Source organism: Odocoileus virginianus, chromosome 31 (genome assembly GCF_023699985.2).
Source record: "Odocoileus virginianus isolate 20LAN1187 ecotype Illinois chromosome 31, Ovbor_1.2, whole genome shotgun sequence".
Classification (NCBI taxonomy): Eukaryota; Metazoa; Chordata; class Mammalia; order Artiodactyla; family Cervidae; genus Odocoileus; species Odocoileus virginianus.
Window position 1 is genome coordinate 6,920,259 of NC_069704.1, and position 22,966 is coordinate 6,943,224.

The 22,966-nt window shown below is 46.8% G+C and overlaps 1 protein-coding gene across 1 annotated transcript in view; it reads right to left on the minus strand.

Moving 5' to 3' along the window:
- Positions 1-22,966, minus strand: part of PAPPA (pappalysin 1) — a 259,266-nt gene that overhangs the window by 15,111 nt on the left and 221,189 nt on the right. The window contains exons 20-21 of the mRNA XM_070459199.1: positions 13,601-13,672; positions 8,962-9,060 (exon numbers count right to left, since the gene is read on the minus strand). Of these exons, the coding sequence (XP_070315300.1) occupies positions 8,962-9,060; positions 13,601-13,672 (171 nt within the window). The remainder of the gene's footprint in view (positions 1-8,961; positions 9,061-13,600; positions 13,673-22,966) is intronic.

The window sequence follows — 22,966 nt, forward strand, 5'->3', positions numbered from 1 at the left end:
AACCTGTCTAAGCCTCAGTTGTACCATCTGTATGGTGAGGATAAAAAGGACCGTGCCTACAGCGGGGCTGCTGTGCTGATGAAATGACACGCGGAAGAAAAGGTGACACTGTGCTTGGTAGACAGTAAGCTCTCGAAACACAGTAGCTACTATCTGTCATTTGCTTGGTGTCAGGAAATCCTAAATCCTACACAGAGGTCCACCACTTAGTATAAGTGATTCCACCTCTATGGGTCTCAGATGTGGGCCTTGTTGGATGGTTCTGGAGTCTAAAAGGAATAATATGCACAGAGATGCCAACCCACGGCCAAGCACGTGGTAAGCGCTCGATTACGGTCACTTTGGAAAGTGCAGGGAGTCTGTCTACGCTGTCAATGAGATTCTGAGCACCAGGCTGGGAGTTTAGGGGCAGGGGACTTGCCATGAGGTGGAACCAGGGCCATGAGTACAGGCGGGGGTGAACTAGGCCAGCACGTAAGAGATGGGAGGGGTATGGGAGCAGAAAGCCAGCCTCTGGCCCCTCTCCTGCCCCGAGAGGCTTCCTGCTATGGAAGCTGGAGACAGAAAGGCAGGACGTTTTTGTGCTCAGGGGAAACTCCTGTCTGGGCAGTCAAGGATGACTGGCAGGGCTGGGAGTCTCCGCTACTCCCCACCCTGGGGAAAGCTGCTTTTGCCTCGTCAAAGTGAGTGGGAAGGGGTCCCAGACCCAAGGCTCCCTGGCATTCAGGGGCCACAGCGAAATGTCTCCAGCTGGGCCAGGTAGCGTCACGCCCAGGTGCGCTGAGGACAGGTTCTGCCAGCCGCCGCCCCCACCTCCCTCTTCTGTGGCGCAGCCCCTGCAGCAGAACAAGCCGGGCTTGGGACTCAGACGGAACCAGGTTCGACTCTGGCCCGTGGCACTTGCAGCCGGTAAACTCAAGCAAGTCCTGTAAGTACTCGCTAAGCCTGAAGTTAAGGGCTTCCCTGCTGACTCAGCTGGTAAAGACTCTGCCTGCAGTGTGGAGACCCGGGTTCAATCCCTGGGCTGGGAAGATCCCCTGGAGAAGGGAGTGGTTACCCACTCCAGTGTTCTTGCTGGAGAATCCCACAGACTGAAGAGCCTGGTGAGCTATGAGCCCACAGGGTTGCAAAGTCAGACTTAATTGAGTGACTAACACACAAGCCCAAACTGGTTCCCAGTGCCCTGCCGGGGTTGACACGAGGATTAAAGAAGGTAAGGGAGGATGCGTGTCTGACGTGCGGCAGTTCACTAACAGGCGTCCTGTCTTATCATCTTCTGTCTCTATAAAGCAGCCAGTGCAAGGACAGTTGGCTGGAGATGAGAGAGCAGAGGGTTTCAAGAAGTTGGAGTTTATGTAGAAGTTAGATTGGGGAATTTAAACTGTGGGAGTATGACATCACCTTTGTTCTCCAGAAGTCAGACTTCAGGAGTCTCGCATCTGAAGAGACGTCCAGACACTTCTGAGCACGCAATAACTACGGTAAAGCCACCCTCACTATGACAGAGGCCATCAGGTGCTCTAATCCACAGGTGAAGGTCACACAGACTTCCCACAGCTCTCCCTATTCTCCTCCCAACCACCATGCATCTGCACCAGGGAAGTTCCTACTCACTCTTCAGGTCTCAGTGTAAACCTCTCTTCCTCGGGAACGCTTTCTCTGACCTTCACACTGTTTCTCCAAATGAGCCCCCACCTTCCCTTCACTGTCCCTTCTGCAAAGGTCACTAAACACATAGCTCTGTACCTCAGGGGGCTTTCCTGGTGGCTCAGTGCTAAGGAATCCACCTCCCAAGCGGGAGATGTGGGTTTGATCCCTGGGTTCCAGATGATACCCTGGAGAAGGAAATGGCAACCCACTCCAGTATTCTTGCCTGGAGAAACCCCATGGATAGAGAAGCCTGGCGGATTACAGTCCCTGGGGTTGCAAAAGAGTTGGATGCAACTGACTGACTAACAGCAGCAACATACCTCACTGCTCGTAATCTGGCCCCCCCGACAGCCCACGAGTTCCACAAGGGCAGGGATGGCGCCTGGATGCTGCTGCATGCCCAGCCCATGAGCTGCTCCACGGACACATCTCCTTTCACGGAGGAAGCCTGCTCACCTACATGCCATAGCCGTGGCCAACAGGAAGAAGTGAAAAAGTGGAAGAAGGTGGTCTTGTAACACAAAAAGCTAAAATTGCATTCATAATGTAGATTGAAAAGGGGGGGAAAAGGACGAGGAAACATATTCAGAACTAGCAAGAGAACAGACTCTGGGTCCTTGATTCAAGAGACAACACTCATCACTGAGCCCTGGAGCCTGAAACTGCTGCAGCTGAAAAATGACCATTTGAGATGTATATCTATATATTCAAGTGACTGTAATAACCTGGAATCTGCACCTGAGCCTGAATTATGACTGCATGTCCCTACCATGCATTCTAGAAATAACAATCTGTTTGAGAAAGTTTCCCAATAAAATTAGTTTTTATATTTTAATGTATGAGTTTTATATTTTAATATTTTAGTACCTAAGTTATAGTTGTTAGGAAAATTCTTTCAATCAGAGCTGCTGTTTCTCTAGCTGATGGTGTCAGATGAATAACATGTCATAATTCTACACAAGCTTCATTGTCTATTCACTGCCAAAGTGGCTGACTCCAAGGGAGTGAAAGAGACACAGTGTATTCATTGGCATCAGGAATACAGAGCCTTCAAAATGCTCACACCTGGAGGGGGAGGATGAGTAGGACATGGAGCTCACCTTCTCCCACCAAACACTGCAAATACATCTACAAGGAGAACCATTCACATGGAACAGCTACTGAATGCCGACAGAGGGCCTCAGACTTCCAAAGAGACAAGAAAACCTCCTTGTAACCAGGTAAGACAGAAGGAAAAAGAAAAGGAAGGAGTCTGAACGGGGCCTGCGCCCCAGGGAGGGAGCTCTGGAGGAGGGAAGGTTCCTGCACCCAGGGGCGTCTCCTCACCAGTGGGAAGGTCAGACTGGATGGAAGAGGGGCTTCGGAGGGCAAAGCACAGCAGCTTGCTGGCTCCCAGGCCGAGACACTCCTCTGTCCGTGCGGGGGGAGCTGGGTGCAGAAGACGAGGCTTCCGGGGGCAGACCCAGGGAGAAGAACGCGGTTGGCTGCGCAGAAGAGCCTAGAAAGTCTAGGATGTGGCAACCAAGGGTGTACCTGGGCCCACCAGCGTCAGGGCGCTGTTACTAGGGGGGGTGTGACGAGGGGGCGGGACCACCATCAGGGCTGCTTTCCCCGTCTGGGCCCCGGACACCAGCATTCCACCTACAGGAGCTCTGTGAGCAGGCTTTAGTCCTAGCGCCACTGTGGGCTTCAGAGGTGGGAGCAGGCTGAGGCCACGAGACCCGTGAGTAGGTGCCAGGCCCCAAACCTGCTGTTCCAGGAGCCCGCAAGGGGCCACTGTCGCAAACCCCATAGCAAGGGGACAACGGCCAGTACCTGATAAGGGAAGGGGCAGCAAGCATCCGAACCATAAAACAGTCCCTCGATCCCAGAAAAGACGGCAGAGTGGAAGGCGCTGAGCTCAGGTCCTCTTGGGAAAACACCAATATCACAACTAACTGCTGACAACCATCAATAGAAAAGACTGGAGCCTACCAAAACAGAGATTTTACAGACTAAGAAGATGCCACAATGAGAGCAAGCGGAAGGGTACTCCCTGACCTGATCAAATCCCATACCTGCTGGGCAGGTGACCGACAAACTGGAAAAGAACTATACTGCAGAGGTTCTCACGCAAGAGTGAGCGTCCTGAGCCCTGCATCAGTCTCCCCAGCCTGAGGGCAAGGCATCAGCAAGAAGAAACCCCAAAGCATTTGGCTCGAGTGTGGGAGGTCCTTGGGACTGGGGGAAATGAAAGATTTCACTCTCGCAGGACACACGAGGTTTCACATACACTACAACCAAGACTACTCTGCCCAGGAAGGCCCTCATTCAGATTCAACAGAGAAATCAAAGGTTTTACAGACAAGCAAAAGCTAAGAGAATTCAGCACCACAAATCCTAAGGGAACTTCTCTAGGTAGGGACGAAAAGGCCACAATAAGAATCAAGAAAATTACAAACAGGGAACTCACCAGTAAAGGCAAAGATAAAGTTAGGAAATCATCCACACACAAATATATCAAAACCAGCGATCATGAGAAGACGACAGTACAGGTACAGGATATCAGAAATGTGTTTGAGAGATCAGCAACTGAAAACAATCTGGTACATATATAGACTGCTATATCAAAATCTAATGGGAGCCACAAACCAAAAATCTACAGCAGATACAAACAATAAAGAAAAAGCAATCCAAACACATTACTAAAGATAGGCATCAAATCACAGGAGAAGAGGAAAAAAGACCTTCAAAAATACCCAAAACAACTAACAAAATGGCAATAAGAATATTCATATTGATAATCACCTTAACTGTAAATAGATTAAATGGTCTAACCAAAAGACACAAATTGTCTGAATGGATATAAAAACAAAACCTATGTATATACTGTCTACAAGAGACCCACCTCAGATCTAGGGCCCTACACAGACTGAAAGAGATGGAATAGAAAAAGTCATTCCATGCAAATGGAAATCAAAAGAAAGCTGGCGTAGCAACACTCATGTCAGACAAAACAGACTTTAAAATAAAGACGAGAGACAAGGAAGGACTCTACATAATGATCAAGGGATCAATCCAAGAAGAAGATACAACAATTGTACATTTATATGCACCCAATATAGGAGCCCCTTAATATATAAGGCAAGTGCTAACAGCCAGGAAAGAAGAAATAGACACATTAATCATGGGTGACCTTAAAACACTACTCTCATACATGGACAGATCATCCAGACAGAAAATCAAGAAGGAAACACAGGCCTTAATTGATATTTATAGAACATTCCATCTGAAAGCAACAGAATACATTTTTTTCTCAAGTGCATGTGAAACATTCTCTAGGATGGATCACATCTTGGGCCACAAATCAAGCCTTGGTAAATTTTAGAAAATTGAAATTAAACATCTTTTCCAACCACAGTGCTAGGAGTTAGACATCAATTACTAGGGCGAAAAACTTTAAAAACACAAACACATGGAGACTAAACAATATGTTACTAAACAACCAATGGATCACTGAAGAAATCAAGGAAAAAAATACCTAGAGACAAATGACAATGAAAACATAACAATCCAAAACCATCGGGATGCAGCAAAACCATTTCTATGAGGGAAGTTTATAGCAATACAGTCCTACCTCAGGAGACAAGAAAAATTTCAACAAACAACCTAGCCTTATACCTAGAACAACTAAAGAGGAACAAACAAAATCCCAAGATAGCAGAAAGAAAGAAAGAAAGAAAGATCGGAGCAGAAATAAATGAAATGGAAATGAAGAAAACAGTAACAAAGATCAATGAAACATAAAGCTGATTCTTTGAGAAGATAAACAAAATTGATAAACCTTTAGGCAGACTCATCAAGAAAAAAAGGGAGAGGACTCAAATCCATAAAATTAGAAATGAAAAAGAAGTTACAACAGACATCATAGACATACAAATGACCACGAGAGACTACTAGAAGAACTACACACCAATAAATTGATCAACTTAGGGAAAAAAAAGGAAAGATTCTTAAAGGATACACTCTTTCAAGACTGAATCAGGAAGACATAGGAATATGAAGAGACCAATCACAAGTACTGAAACTTAAACACAGATTAAAAAACTTCCAACAAACAAAAGTTCAGGACCAGATGGCTTCACAGGAAACTCTATCAAACATTTAGAGGAGTTAACACTTCTCATTTTGAAAATCTTCCAAAACTGCAGAGGGGGGAACACTCTCAAACTCATTTTATGAGGCCATCATAATCCTGATACCAAAAGCAGACAAAATACACTACACATAAAAAAAGAAAATTACCGGCCAATATCACTGATGAACATAGTGTAAAACTAGCAAACCAAATGCAACCATACATTAAAAGGATCACACATCATGATCAAGCAGGCTTTATCCTAGGGATGCAAGGATTCTTCAATATCTGCAAATCAATCACTGTGATACACTACATGAACAAACAAGAATAAAAACCATATGATCATCTCAATAGATACAGACAAAGGTTCAGACAAAATTCAACACCTATTTATGATAAAAGCCCTCCAGAAAGTGGGAATACAGGGAATTTAACTCAACATAATAAAGGCTATATCAGACAAACCCACAGCTAACATCATTCTCAATGGTAAAAAGCCAAAAGCATTTCCTCTAAGATAGGAACAAGGCAAGGAAATCCACTGTTACCACTTTTATTCAACATAGTTTTGGAAGTCTTAGCCATGGCAATCAGAGAAAAGGAATAAAAATAATCCAAATTGGAAAAAAAGATGTGAAACTGACACTGTTTACAGATGACCTGATAATGTGTATAGAAAATCCTAAAGCTGTCACCAGAAAAATACAAGAGCTAATCAATCAATGTGGTAAAGTCGCAGAATATAAATGCACAGGCATCTCTCGCATTCCTATATATTAACAACAAAAGATCAGAAAGAGAAATTAAGGAAACAATCCCAATTACCATCACACCAAAAATAATAAAATACCTATGAATAAATCTACTCTGAAAATTATAAGACACTGATGAAAGAAATCAGCTATGACACAGATGGAAGATTACACTATGTTAACTGGATTGGAAGAATCAATATTGTCAAAATGAATATACTAAACATCCACCCCACTGTTCACTGCAGCATTGTTTTACAATAGCCAAGACATGGAAGTCATCTAACTGTCCACTGACAGAGGAAGGGAAAAAGAAGATATGGTACATATATATATATATAATATATATATATAATAGAATATTACTCAGCCATAAAAAAGAATGAAATAATGCTATTTGCAGCAACATGGATGGGCCCAGAGATGACCATAAGAAGTGAAGTCATACAGAGAAAGACAAAGATGATATCACTCATATGTGGAATCTAATTTTTAAAAAGATACCAATGAACTTACTCATAAAACAGGAACAGATTTACAGATATCAAAAACAAACTTATGTCACCAAAAGGGATACATGGCACGGGAGGGATAAAGAAGAGCTTGGGGTAAATACACACACTAACATACGTAAGACAGATAACCAAGAAGGCTGTACTGTATAGCAGAGGGGACTCTCTGCAGTATTCCGTGATAATCTATACGAGGAAAGAATCTTAAAGAAGAAGGACTGTATGTATAACTGAATCACTTTACTCTGCACCTGAAACTAACAGAACTCTGAAAACCAAATATATGCCAATAAGATTAAAATATTAAAAAAATGCTCACATCTTATATCCTGCTCATGTCAATTCTAAGAATCAGTTGTAAATGAATAATTACAGTTATAGAATATGTCTGTGCAAAAATGTTCATTAGCATCATTGTCATTGTGAGAAGATGAAATCACCGAAAAGTTAAAATCAAAAGTTGGAGAGAAATAGTTTCATAAATTATTGTACATCACAACCATATACTAAGTATACTAACAATATACAGCAAAGCAAACGCAACCAGTAAGCCTGGCAGCTACCAAGAGATGCAGTAACAGGTCTCCAATTGGAGTGTTTCTTGGGTCTTGCCCTGTTTACCCCTTCGTTTAGAATCAGAGCATCTTTCTTGAAGGAGCAATTTGTCTTAAGGACGCTGCAGTACAAAGGGGCGGGGACAGAAGCCAGGAACCTCGCTCTATCACTCCCTATTCTTCCTTGGACAAATCATCCCTCCTTGATGGGTCTCAGAACCCCCATTAAGGCAATGCAAAGTCTGGACCACGTCATCACAGAGGGTTCTGTAGCCGAAATGACCATGAGTGTGTGCACTCCCCACCCACCTCAAGAACAGTTTCCCCTCTTTAAAATGAGAGAGAAGGTCAAATGATTTTCCAGCTTAGAATGTAGATGCACATGAAAATAGAAACTGTTCCCGATGAACTCATTCATCACAGGAATCTTTTTAACTCACACTGGGCCAGAGTGGTCACCTCTCTCCCAACTCTTGGCCCAGGCACCAAACTCTGGCTCCAGCTCTCACCAGGAGGAAAGTGGAGGTGGCCACTCCTCTGTGGGGGGGGTGCCACCGCATCTTAACTGGATGCTCCAGTTTTACCATAAATACTTGAATCACCTCTGCGACATCCTAATATGCTAAGGAAGAAAATGGTGACCGAGACCACACCCACTGATTTTCCAGGTGTGAACAATGAAAGACATTATTAAATGCTTAAAGAGCATAACTGACCTTGTCAGGGACGTCTCATCTTCCATCTTCCCCTAGGCTTTAGCCACACTCCCTAAACGTGTGTGCTCTCTAGGATTTCACATGCCAGCCTCCTGCCCCAGACACTTCTCCTGGCCACCTCCCTGCCCCTTCTCATCCCTCAGTGGTGTGTGTTGATGAAGATCCCACCACAGAGTCTTCTCCAACCCTTTGCCTGGGTCCTCAGAGAATTCTGTCCTTTCCTTTAAAAAGCATCGCTCTTCAACTTGCCAGCTTCCATATCTGACTCTAGGCTTTGAGGTTAAGCGACCTCACCTACAAAGACCATCCATGAACCTCCACACCTAGTTCAGGGCTCAGCACATGATATGAGCTCAACTACTGAGTAACATGGAGAAGGAAATGGCAGCCCACTCCAGTGTTCTTGCCTGGAGAATCCCATGGACAGAAGAGCCTGGAGGGGCCACAGCGCATGAGGTCGCAAGAGTCAGACATGACTTAGCGCCTAAACCACCACCACCACTGAGTGAAAGAATGAAAAATACAATGTCATAGAACACAATGAAACTCGTAGGGGAATGCTGACACAGCCAGGTCAATAGGCTGTCCAACACCCAGGGTCGATCCTGGGCCAGTGAGTTGGAGACGGCCGCAGAGGGGGTGCACTGGCCTACCTACCTTTTTGGTCTTCACTGTAGAAGCGCAACAATCTCCACCATCATAGTTGCAGAAGGCTCGGTTGTTGATGGCATCGCAGTAATTGTCTCCCATGAAGGGCTGTACGTGAGGAGAGAGGCAGGAAGAAGGGAGGCCTGATGAGCATCCTGGAGTGAGCAGCGACTGGCTTCTCTAAATATTCAGCTGTCTCTCTTCTTCTCACAAACCTCTGAGTCAGCCTACCTGGCTTCAAATCCCTACACCCTTTTGGACAAATCATCATGTCTGCCATTTTTAAAGACTCTTAACTAGCCAAGATTTTCTCCCCACTCAGCCACAGTTATACTAGGAGACACACACTTATATGCTGGGTATGCAAAAGCACTAGGTCTTCCTGAAGCACAGGGCTCCTTTCACTTGGAGAAATAAGAAAATCTAACCCCTCCCCCTACTTTCCTGGTAGTAGATATATACAACCATAATTTACAATAAACATATATGCAAATACACTGGGAAGCTGAATGTAAACTAACAAAGAACTATAGAGACTGAACGTAAGAATTCATATGAATTTGGCACAACAGTTGGTGTGTGATTGCGGACACTTTCTCCTCTAATATGACAGTATAGATATACTGAATGTCACACACCTTCCATGTTCGTTTTCCTTTTGTTCTCAAAAAAAAAAAAAACACGTGAGGTAGGCATTGCTCTTCCCACATTACACATTAAGACCTTGGGGCTCAGGGCAAGAAAGGGACTTGGACACAAGCAAACTGGCAGAGGCAGAGAAGAGATTTCAATCTAAGCTGACATCTCACTTTTCTTTACCCTTCTAGGTAATATCTAGAATATGCCGATTTCTCTCTTTTCTTCCCTGTGTTTCTCCAACTCTGTGATGCTTGAAAGATGATGAAAAGATGATAGAGTTATTACTGATCTGAACCCAGAGTCAGTTTAGGGCAGAGGCAGGGGTCTCTGCAACCCCTAGCACTTGCATTTCCCACCTGAACACTTAGCATACTGTGTAACCTGGTTGGCTACTCGATCATTTTGAGTAAGTGGCTTATTGTCTCTGGGCCTCAGGGCTCCCAGTGGTAAAATGAAGAGGCAGAATTAGACCACTGTTTTTCTCAAAGCAATGAACATACCCCTCCCCTCATCAGAGGTAATCCTGTGTAACCCTCTAATACAGAAAGGAAATCAAAGAGAAACTTCTCTGAATAAAGTTCGGCTTGGGGGTCTCTGACGCTCAGTGACTTGTTGATGAGAAAGAAGATGTCAACAGCTGGCTAAGACCCCTGCCTTTCAGCACCACCTCTGTGACCCAGCGGTCTCTCCCTCCCGCCCTGACTTCTGTGGGCTTGCTCTGGGGAGACCCAAATTCACAAGGAGGCCAGCCTGTGTGGCATCCTTGTCTCTTGCATCTGTGCTCCAGATTCACACAGTCTTCGTGCCACCAACTCTTGAGGCCTGATTCCATTTCATCACCACCCTACTAGGGTCTAAAAAAGCTCTTAGCAAGACAGAGCCAAGAGCAGACAGAACTGTGCCCAACGGCGTGTGCACACACGCAAGGCTGTGAACACAGGTGGGACTCTGCCTGTGACTGCCGTAACGGACACAGTAACCACATTCGTATTGGAGCAGAGAGGCAGCGGCCACAAAGGTTAAGCCCTTTGCTCTTTTCTGAGCCTTAGGAGATCTGTCTGGGGGCTCTCTTTCCTATGTTCTTTCTCATATCATATAGAAAGGACTAATCACAGAAACCAAATGTCCCTTTCCTAAAATAAAAAGAACTGGCTTGATAAAGGAGTAGCTGGAGAAGAAGAGGAGGAAGAAAAATAAAATAAAAGTAAAATAAAGTGTTTCTTTTTTTATTGGGCCACTGAAAGGTATCTCTAGTCTCATCACTAGCTACTGTCTTCTGTGTGCCCTTTCCTGCAGCTATATCCACCCACCCACCCATCTATCCATTCATCTTCTATTCAATCCTGTCTGTTGAACACCTACTATGTGTCACACACTGTGCTTTAAAAAAAGGGGGGGTGGAATGTAATAATGAGTCAATGTATTGGGTTGGCCAAAACATTGTTCGGATTTTCCCTAAAAGGTTAAAGGCTAACCTGAATGAACTTTTTGGCCAACCCAATAGAGCTCCTCCTCCTGTAGGTCTTACATTGTAGTGAGGAGGCAGACTTTGTTCAAGGGATCACTTATCTAATTGCTGATTTTAACTTTGATAAGAACTTGGGAGGAAAGGTACCTGATGCTGTTAGAATTAAGAGCAGGAAGGTCTGACCTAATCAGAGAAGTCCACGAAGGGGTCTCCGAGGAAACGATTGTTTCAGCTGAGATCATAAGATGAGTAGGAGTTAATCAGATGGTGGAAATTAATCAGGGGGTGGAGACGGGAGACTTTCTATAGAGAGAGAATCACATGTGAGAAGCTCTACAACTTAGAGGTTGCTTCTCTCTCTGGTGTCTCTCATGCTTCTACTGACAGTGTGTTCCAGAAAACAAGTCATCCTTCAAGATAGAGCTCAAACATCACCCTTCCAAAATGCCTTCCCTAGAACCCTGGGATTCCGTGTGCTTCTGAAGCTTCCTGCACCTGCTTGGCTTATAGCTCTTGGTGTATTAGTTTAGAACTCTTCTTTAACTATCTCTTTTACTATACTGTGAGTTCCTTACGGACAGGGGACGTATGTCATCCAAATTTTTATATCTTAGATTTCCTAGCAAAATGCTGGCAATTTGAGCAAACCTTTATCAAATACATTTTCCTTAAATGTTTATCTTGTAAAATGATCAGTAAAAGGGTGGACGGATGGATGGATGAAAGGTTAAGAAGATATCTAGATGAGTCAAGAGAGCATAGTTACTGTTCTCACTTGACTAAAACCATTGCACTCTCGGAATGTAGACCAGTGCTGGGCGCAGAATAGGCCCCCAGTGAAGCTCTGATAGACAAGCAATTAAATTACTAATTTAGACACAGCTTGGGGCAGAGGGGAGGGGGCTCAAGGTTCCCAAACCCTTTATCAATCTCGGCTACTGTAGATATTCCAGGATGATAGCTCCTCCCAGGACCCTGCATTTGTGCCTTTTCTAAGCAAACTTTCCAGGCCAGATAAGAGACAAGCTATTAGAAGGCAAGGAGACAAGGGGGCGCCTGCAAGGGCAGAGGCGATAAGCATCACTTGGCAGAGCTGAGAGCCGGGCAGGTGAGGGTCTCCAAGGCCTTAGTGCTGAGTCAAAGGAGGGATCGAATTCTGCTGTCACACTGGTCGCCCCGACTGCCGACTCAGCAGAAGGCATGCCCAGGTAACCCAAGCTTCCTGTTTCTGAAATGCTGGACTGATCCAGAGAGATGGCAGGATGCCACTGTCTTGGGTCCTTGGCTTTGGTTTTGCCATTTCTGCTGAATCTTGGGAGAAGGGGAGTTCTTAAAAACTACAGTGTCCTGTGCCCTAAGAAGATGCCACAGGAGGTCCCTAGCCCATACAGAAAGAAATACAACCCAGGGACTGGCCTGTAATCCTGACAGGCCAGGGGGTGGTCTGTGGGCAGGAGTGGCCAGTGAAGGAGAAAATTCACAGGCCTGGAAGCCAGGAGACCTGGGTTCATGCTTTAGCTCTATGTCTGTTATGCTACGCAACCTTGGGCTGATCCATCCCCCTCTAGCCCTCTTCCAGTCTACCCAACAGACGAGGAGGCTAGATCACATTAAGAGCCGTTCCAGTTTGGCATTCCATCAAACGTGAGACCTGGCTGCTAGCTTGGTCTCAGTCTCCCCATCACTTAGAAGAGCATTCTGGTTGTGACATTTTAAGAATTCCATCAAATAGAAAGTTTTCTAGAGCAGTCTAGTCCTTTCCACCTGGCTTTTCCTGAGGGGTCTGAGGGGACCACAGAGATGTGGGCGTCCACTTGGACAGGATCTGGGGCTTCCTTTTGATGCCAGCTGAAAAGACTTAGGTGGGCACAGAGGTGCACAGAATGTCTCTGACCTCCAAGGACAGCACCCCCTTGAGAACACAGGTGATAGGCCAAGTACCCTGGCCCTGCCCCTCCCCAAGCTTATCACTGATACCCAGGGACAGAGCGCCAAAATGCCAAGTTCCAGGGATTGGCTCCACTGAAGGGTCAGAGGAGCTGTTCTGCCTCCAGCTCTAAGCAGTTGGGATAAGGTGTCCCTATCTCCTTTGGAGTTGATAAACACATGAATGACAAAGATGTTGGGCAGAAGGAAGTGACCTGCAGCTAATGGTGTCAGAAAAAGAAGAAATTCAAAAAAAAAGAAACCTGCCTCACGTGCTTCTGAAAAGTTAAATGAGTCCATGCTGGTAAAATGTCTGGCGTATTACAGCTGCTAAATCAATATGGACTCGTTCACTCCCTTTCTCCCTTTCAGAGGCAATATTCCATGGAGCCAGAAACACCCGGTCTGGAATCCTGACTGTGAGCCACTCAACGTGTGTCTGAATGTGTGTCGCCATCTCTGTGCATCAGTTTCATGAGCTGTAAGACAGGACGGCTGACTCCCACCCAAGAAGTCTGTTAAAGGGGTATCTAAAGCACTTAGCAGGTACCACAAATGTTACCATGAGTAACAATAAGAGGGACAACCATGGTGGGACCATTCTGAGAAACTCACCTCACAACCTTTGACGCAGTGAATCAGGGCAGGGTGAGGATACCACTTGAGACCAGCCGTGCAGACCACTCTCTGCAGAGAGAGGGAGAAAGAGGTTCAGACGGGTTTGCGGCTGCGAGGGAGCCATCGCTTCACCGGAACCGTGTTCAACACCCCTGATCCCTTCTTGGATCTTCTGAGTCCTGACCTCACCCTGGCATTTACATGGAGAATTTGCCCAGGTACCTGCCTGAACTGGAGCCACAAGATGAAAACAATGTTTGTGTTCACTGTAGGGGTCGTGATTCTGTATTTCTCTGGCAGGAATATGAGAGGAGGAGATGCAGGCCTGCAGGACGGGGATGGGATCGGAAAGGCACTTCGGGAAATTCCTGGCTGGGGTTTGCCCCGTGGACAGAGTCGGGGATCAGGCGGGAGGAAGGAGGAAGGGGAGAGAGAGAGAGAGTGTGTGTGTGTACGTGCATGCGTGCGCTTGCACACATGTGAGCACATGCATGTCCAAGTGCGTGGCTGCAGCAGGAGATGGAGCAAGGCATGGAACAGGGCTGCCCCAAGTCGGCGCTGAGGACCACCCTAATCACCATCACACAGCACGCTGAAACGGCAGATTCTTCAGCACTGCCTTGGGCCTAGGGGGTCTGAGTCCCTGAAGCCAGGACTTGGGACTCTTGTGTTTTAAAAACAAGCTTTCCCAGATGATTCTGATACACACTACAGTTTGAGAGTGGTGGGCTGGAGGATGCAGGAATGCACCTTCGGTTTGGAACCCTGGACAGGCAGAAAACCCTTTCTGCTTCCACCTGCTGCCACCATACAGGCCAGCTCTCCATTTGGGGTTGCAAGAGTCGGACGCGACTTAGCGACTACACCGCCTCCGCCACCATTCCCGAGGCCGCCCACATTCCTACCTCTGTGACTTTGGCCCTGCTGCTCCCTTCCACGGCAGGCCCTTCCTCATCTTGTCACCTGGAGAATCTTTAGTTATCTTTTATGTTTCTGCACAAGACTACCTTCCTCGATACTCTGTAACGGCCTGTATGGGGAGAGTATCTAAAGAAGACTGCTGGGTGTACCAAGTCGCTTCAGTCGTGGTGGATTCTTTGCGACCCTATGGACTGTAGCCCACCAGGCTCCTCTGTCCATGGAATTCTCCAATCAAGAATACTGGAGAGGGTTGCCATGCCCTCCTCCAGGGGATCTTCCCGACCCAGGGATAGAGCCTGCATCTCTTGTGTCTCTTACATTGGCAGGAGGGTTCTTTACCATTAGCACCACCTGGGAAGTGGATGTATGTATAACTTATTCACTTTGCTGTACACCTGAAACTAACACATTGTAAATTAACTACGTTGCTGTTTAGTGGCTAAGTTGTGTCTAACCCTTCGCAACCCCATGGACTACAGCATGCCAAGCTTCGCTGTCCTTCATTATCTCCTGGAATTTGCTCAAACTCAAGTCCACTGAATCGGTGATGCCATCAAACCATCTCATTCTCTGTCACCTCTTTCTCTTCCAATAAAATAAATAAGTAGCATATAAATTTAGAATTAAAAAAAAAAAGACTACCTTCCTTTGGATTTCCCCAATCCCCTCAGGCAGAACTTAAGTATATGTATATACATTTACTTGTAGCCATCCTTAATCAAACTATTATTATAATACAAATGTATTGAGTGCACTTATGGTGCTATTTACTTTATTCATTCTCTTATTTATTTCTCACCACCATGCAGGGCGTGGGGGTGGGCATTAATCTTGTGTCACAAGGAGAAGAAATTCCCCAAGCTCCACAGCTGTTAAGTGAAGAAACCAACATATGAAACTAAGCATATTTTTTAGGAATGATTTAAGGTGACTCATAACATAAAATCCAACACAGTAATTTTCTTAAGGAGGTGAAAAAAGAAAGAGAAACAAAACTAGGAAAATAAAACAGCATCAGGACTGGGGCTAAGGTAGCAATCCCAGAAGCTCCCTTTTCTATTCTGCCATAGATGCCCTACTTTTCATGCCGGATTACAATGAGTGATTTGTTTGTCTATTTATCTATTTTTAATCTTTTAGCCATGGCATGCAGCATCTGGGATCTTAGCTTTCCGAATATCGATCATATTTATGCCTCCTGTATTGGAAGCACAGAGTCTTAACCATGGGACACCAGGGAGGTCCTACAATGATTTATTTAAAAAAAATTAATCAAAATAACCTGGAGGCAAATGCTTAGCTTGCCCATGACAGGTAACTCTGCATCAGGGAGAAGCCACTGAAGCCTCCACGGTCAGGGCTAAGCAGAGTGCCAGTTGATTAATTTTAATTAAGAAATGAACAGTCACAAGGGTCAGACTGTGGAAAATCCATGTGACCGGCCCATTCTCTCCCCGAGGGCAGACCTATATGGGAGCAAAGCTGTGATTAGGTTTCCTGGTGAGCGTGGAATCACGTGATTCCAGGATTTGGCTGAGGTTGGACTGGGTGCCTTGCTTCTCTGCCCCATTTCTCTGGTTCACCCTGGGTCTTCTATGCCTAGAATGGTGCCTAGTACTTGGAGGATGATCAGCCAGTATTTATGTTATTTATGAATGGATCCATCTCAAAATAGAGATGATTTTACCAAGGGACACTTGTCTTCCTGGGCTCCCCTGGTGGCTCAGACAGTAAAGAATCTGTCTTCAGTGTGGGAGACACAAGTTTGATCCTGGGGTCGGGAAGATCCCATGGAGAAGAGAATGGCTACCCACTCCAGTATTCTCTGGAGAATTCCATGAACAAAGGAGCCTGGTGGGCTACAGTCCATATGGTTGCAAAGAGTCGGACATGGCTGAGCAACTAATACTTTCACTTTTTCCTCCACAGCAGCAGAAAAGCATTTGCAAAGCCCAGCAGAGTGTCTCGCTTAGATGACCAGTTTAGTGTACACTGAATTAATTACAGATCTTGGACAAACAACCTAACGTAGGATCTGCCAACCACAGTCTCACAATGTGAAATCTACTCTTTAGCCCCTCCTGCCTCTGTTGACACTGTCTGCCTTCTCCTAAAACACAAGGTGATGTGTGGGAAAGGTTGAGCACTGAGGCATGACAGATATGGTTGCACTTCTGGCTTAAAATTTCCACTCTGAGGTTAGGTTTTCCTATCTGCAAAATGGGTCCTGAAAATGTCACAGGCTTGTTGTGAAGATGCATTAAGAGAAAGTATGTGGAAATGGTTTATCCAGGAGTAACAGCTGCGGGTAAGAGGGCAGGCCCTGGTTTTAGACATCTCTGCCTGCCCCCATCCCCACCCCCGAGGTTCAGGATGGAGCACAGCAAACAAATGCATGTTGATCCAGTGAAGGAATGTGAGAAGTCTAGTCCCTTCCTTCCAGCTCAGCTACTTTCTCACCCCTCTGCTTCCTAACCCTGGGGGCCAGAAGTGGAGGGGACCACCTGCTTTCATCATCTGGCAAGTTTTAATCAGACTTCCATCCCTGGGTCTGAGCGTCTGTTCCCGGCCAACATGCAGGGATGTTGGAGGGGCATTTAGGCTACGGTTCAACATTCGAAAAAATAAGCGCAAAGAGTTGGACACGACTGAGCAACTGAACTGAACTCAAGTAGTAGAAAACAGCAGGGTCAGGCTCCACAAGGGATTCGATGCCCACCCCCCACCCTGTTTATTTGAGCCCTAATTTAATCCATCCGTGGGAGTGTCTCGGTGTGGTTGTACAAGTTTCTGTCAGTTGAGGTTTACCTGACGTGAGTTCAGAAAAAGGACTTTTATACTATCTGCATGAGCCTATTTATGTTTCCAAGTCTTCTGGATTTTCCACTATTCCTCAGGGCTGCACGCCCCACCTGTCTCCCGACAGGGCCCCTCTGTCTGCCAGGAGGACTGGGAAAGGGGAGAGGCAGCAGGAGCTGAAGGAAAGACTAGGCTGTTTACACCTAGTGTGCTGGGAGATCCCAGATGGGTCCCCACAGAGGTCAGCCTTGCTCCTCTTGATGCCAGTCAGAGCCCTTTCAGACTAGGCTTTGTAAGACAGCTTTCTTTCCTGCCTTGCTACGTAGGAAGAACAGACTGTCTCTTCTTCTCGGCTGCAATGACCATCACCACCACCATCATCCGTAACAGCAGCACCATGATCTTCACCATAGCAGCCCCACTCCCACCATCATCATCAATGGCGCCATCACCATATCATCACCACAGGACCACTAACAGCTCCATCACGATTTTCCCTCGGCTCCTCAACACAAAACTCTCTACTAAGCACATGTTATGCTCCAAGCCTTGTGCTCAGAATTTTTATTTCCTTTAACATTTACCATAACTATAATATAGGTCCATATATATATGATATAGGTACTTTTTTCAAGCGTACAGCAAAATGATTCAGTTATCTTTTCAGATTATATTCTAATATAGGTTATTATATTGAGTATAAACCCCCTGTGAGCTTGTGTGAAGTCGCTTCAGTCGTGTCTGACTCTTTGCGTCCCTGTGGACTGCAGTCCACCAGGCTCCTCTGTCCATGGGATTCTCCAGGCAAGACTATTGAGTGGGTTGCCATTCCCACCTCATAATTCCCTGTGCTATATACTAAATCCTTATTGCTGATTTATTTTATATATAGTGGTTTGTATCTGTTAACCTCATACTGCTATATGTCCTTGCTTCCCTCCCTCTCCGCTTTCATAACCATAAGTTTGTTTTCTATATCTGTGAGTCTGTTTCTTTTCTGTATATAGATTCATCTGTATGGGTTCTAGATTTCACATATAAGTGATATCATACAGTATTTATGTACAATTTTTGATGCTGGTTTACACAAGAGGAAACTGAGGTACAGAGAAGTTAAATAACCTGCCCCAAATCATATGCATAGGTAACGACAATCAGGAATTAAACTCATATCTGTCCTATTTCCAGATCTATAATTTGAAAACTATATTCTCCTTCAAAACCCTCTAGCTCCCAAACCGGTTAGTATAAAAGCACTTACTCTTTTGACAGATGGAAAGACCAAGGTTCAGAAAGATGGAGGGGCTTTGAGACAAATGCAGCGGAAGCAGAGTGTTTAAAAGCTGAACCCCAGAGAAGATGGACCCAAGCAGAGCCAAAGACGTGAGAGAGTCTTAGAAGAACCCCCTTGTTCTAAGCCCAGACCTGACACCCGCTCTGAGGTCTTCTGGGACAAGTCCTCCTTTCTCCTTTATTTTTCCTTATTTATAGGACCTTCTGTGGGTCTGCTGCAGAAGTTGTTTTCCCTTTATTATCAGTTACTGAGCTTCTGGCTTTCTTCTTCATGTTTGTTTTTTTTTTCCTTCTAAACCTAGGTATTTTCCACCCTGTATCCCTTATTTGAAGAATGCCTTCCATTTTGAGGTACCCAATCTATGTTCATTGAAAGAGTTAATGAATAAATGACCAAATGAGTGACCGTATTAAGTGCATCCCAGAGTGAATGAAACATTGCTGGTTTCCAAACACATCTCCCCACCTCCGGGCTTCCCCCGCAGGGCACAGGATGTCTCCTTCTACGCACTGGGTGGACTGGACTTTGTCTTCACGCAGAGCAAACACAGACTGGACTTTGTCTTCACTCAGAACCATTCCACCCCTGGTCTTTAGAGTCTCATGCCTTCTCCTCAAGGAACGAATTGTGCAGCCTTTGTCTGATGCGTTGCACTTGTTCATTACTTATGACGTGTAAGGTGCTTGTCTCGTAGGACAGAATGCATCCGCCTTAGTCCTGGGCGCTAATCCTGATTCCATCACACAAGTTACGTGCATTGGTGACAACCTCTGCAAACCTCAGCTGCTTCCTCTGTAAAGTGGTGATAACACTGATCTCACCGGAGTGTAGTGGATTCCTCACAAAGAGCGCCCGCATGTCACAACAGAGAGTCAGTACGCGGCACTTTCCCTTCCCCTAACTCCCTCTCTCTCCTCCTGCTCAACCCTCCTTTCCTCTCTCCCTTTCTCTTCTCCTTCCTCCTTCCATCCTTTTTCCAGAAGCTCTTAAAGAAGCCAGGATCCCAGCTGTTGTTGTTGTTCAGTTGCGCAGTCGTGCTGGACTCTTGGTGACCCCTCGGCCTGCAGCACGCCAGGCTGCCCTGTTCTTGGCCATCTCCTGGAGTTTGCTCAAACTCATGTCCCTTGAGTCGATGGTGTGATCCTAGCTACCCAGAGGCATTACGCCCCTCTGAGGTGGTGAGCTGCACTTCCTACCGGGGAGCTTTCTCAGCTCCCTAAGCAGGGGGACTGCAGGGCGGACGGGGGGTGCTCCTTAGTCCTTAGGGGCTGATGCAGGAGGGGCCGCCCCCTGAATCCTGGAACTCCAGTCTGGAGGAGTGTCTCATCCAGAGGTGGCAAGCCAACAGCTTCCAGGCTACACAGCCCACAGAAGTGTCTGGCGTGGCGCACAAAGAGCTCCAAGTCAAAAGCAGTTGCCCATATTAAAAAAAAAATGAGAGACTTCACATTTTAAAGACTTCAGATTTCTTGTACCCAAGGAAACAGGGAAAATCTGGCCACACCGAGCCCACATTTCCCCGCTGTCACTCTCAGCTGGCGGCTCCCCCACTGGCAGCCAGGGTGTTTCTCCCTTGACCACAGTCCCCACCATTCCCTGCAGCCTCTCCAGCCTTAAGCCCAAGGCGTATTTCCATCCATCACAGAGAGTTTGCATCGTCCTATTGATCACATTAGAGGAAGGTTTCTCTGTACCTTCACTGCTTTCCAAAGTGTGTGTGTGCAAAGAGGCTTGAAAAGGGGGAGAACTTGAAAGAAAGGAAAAGGACAGCGTGTTTTTCTCTGAAGGTAAAACATATGGCTACACAAGAATTTCTCTGGATATATATGCTAAGATTCCAGCTACATGAAGTTCAAAAGTAAGCAAAACCAACAGAAGAGACCTTAGCGGTGGAGGCGCTGCCTGGCGTGGAAAGGGGAGGACTGTCTGAAAGCTGTAAAGGTCCCCACCCTGATCTGAACCTCACGAGTGGACACAGCAAAGTGACCAAGCCTTATGCTTAAGATTAGCATGCAAGCTTTATCTCAATAAGAAAGTGACTGCATTTGCGATAACTTATTTCTTAGCTTGGGTAGCACATACATGGGCATTTGTTTTATTTTAACCTTTTTGTCTGATGTATTTACACCACTACAGTTATGACACTTCAGTATTTAGAATGCAAAGCGACACACTTGGCCTGCTTCACCCACTGATCCCACCTGCCTGGTTCCCATCGGTTTTTGAATCTGTGACTCTTGATTTCGGTCTAGTTCACGTTTCACAGAAGGGGAAACTCTGGCACGTGCAGCAAGCAGCTGCCTGGGTTCAGACTTGAACCTTGGTCCCGTGACTCAGCCACTGCAAACAAGGGCATCTGCTGTGCCCTGGGCCCCAAAGGGCACGCCAGGGTCAACACGGTGAGCATGGGCCTGCCTTCACAAAGGCCCCTCACCCTGCACGTGAGCTCAGAGTCGATATTCCAAGTTACCTAGGTGGTCCTTGTTCTTGTCATATGTGCCAACCTATGTCTAATGCTTAAAGCAGAGCCTGCTATGTGGTGAGTGCCCAGGGTGGGCTGCAGCTGGCTCCCAGGGGCTCATGAGAGGCCACGGCGCCCATCTCTTCTGACTTGTGTTCAGCGACAGTCACTTGGAGCGCCAGCAGCCTGCTGTGGTGGGAATATTTACACCACAGCAATGGGCAAGTGCTTCACGTCAGAGGGTATATCTATGGGGAGAGCTGGCTGTCAGCTACTTAGGCGATGGTAAATATTTCCCTTATTATTATTATCATAGAGGCTGTAGGCAGCTAGAGTTAACAGCAGCATCAGATGGACCCGGATCCCTCTTTGGTTCCTTCTAGGGAGAAGGTTTCTACGTATGAGATGCCATTTCTTCTACTGGAAAAAAGGGAGACTAATTCCTACCTCCTGGGGGGTGTGTGTGTGTGTGTGTGTGTGTGTGTGTGTGTGTGTGTGTGTGTGGTGGGGGCAGGAGTGCAAATGAAGCCGGGAAGGTGTCTGATCCAATGCCGGATTCACAGCGGGTGTTCATCACACGTCAGGGCTCAGCTCTCCCTCCCTTACACGGGGACAGTCGTGACAGGGGTTGGCGCAGAGCCGTGCCCTTTGCCATCCCGCACTGGTGCTCGGAGCAAACCCCCTGAAAGCAGAGGGGCGACCCGGGCCGGCTCCCGCCCAGCCCCGCCGGCCCCGCAGCTGTGTCTGCAGCTCTCGCCACACTGGGGGCAAGGGTGCAGCGGAGGCCGGCGTCTCTGCCCGATTCCTGGAAATCATCAATCTCTGCCCTTCGCCCTCCTCCCTTTTTCTACCACATTTTTTTCCTCCTGGATAATGAGGCCTCCCGAGACCAGTGGAGGTCTGAACCTCGTTACGGCTCTCCGGGTAGGCCGGCATCAATAAGGACCGGGGACCTGGGCGGGGGCGGGGGTGGGCAGGCGGCGGGTGGGCGACTGAGGAGGGGGGCTTTGCAGACTTTCAAATCCCTGGATTTATTTCACCGTGAATTATAACTGAACTCTTTAGTGCCCGGGGCTCATGGAGGGGAGGGTGGAATTCAGCCGACGGGCAGAGGGCAGAGGGGTGGGGGGCCCTGGTCTGGGTCCCAGACCAAGAAGACCTCCGGCCCTGGGATGTGAGAGAGGTCTCTGGTGTCCGCTGTGTGTAGAGGCAGGCCCCCTGCCTTTGGTGCATGGGAGGTGGTGGGGGAAGGGTGCTGAGGGAGGGTGGGGTGGCATAGAAGGAGCTCCCAGTCAAGATCCTGGCGCTGCTCCCTTGTGACCCTGGCCCAGCGCCCTCCCTCTCTGATCCTGTTTCTCCATCTGTACAGTGAGGGGCGTGTGTTGATGATCTCCATCTGCCTTGAGACTGATGTATGGCCTCTGTGTGGGCACCTGGGTGTGTACACGGGATGCTCAGGGAGATCCTATGTGGGGCTCTGGGTGGGGAGTGGGCAAAAGCATGCTGAGTGTGAAAAACAGATGAAGGCACACAAGCTCAAGGAAACAGAGTGGTCTCTTGGATTATGTGGGAGAGTCAAGCAGAGAGACACAGACAGATAGGACAACAGAGATGGAGGCAAAGAAGGTGGGCAGGAAGCAGGTGGAAAGAGGTGATAGGGGTCTCAGGAGAAGGAAGAGAGGAACAGTGAAAACAGACGCAGGCAATTCTTGTATCTCCTTATATCCAGAAAATCCTTCGCGGTGACATCTGCTCCTTTTGACAAGTGGACCGTTCATGAGATTAGCGGGATCTTCTGCAAAAATATGTGCTTGGTTGCGTGTTCTCTGTCAAAACCACATCTATCTGTCAAACCACATCTATCCTGACCTTGCCCTTACCTCTTGGG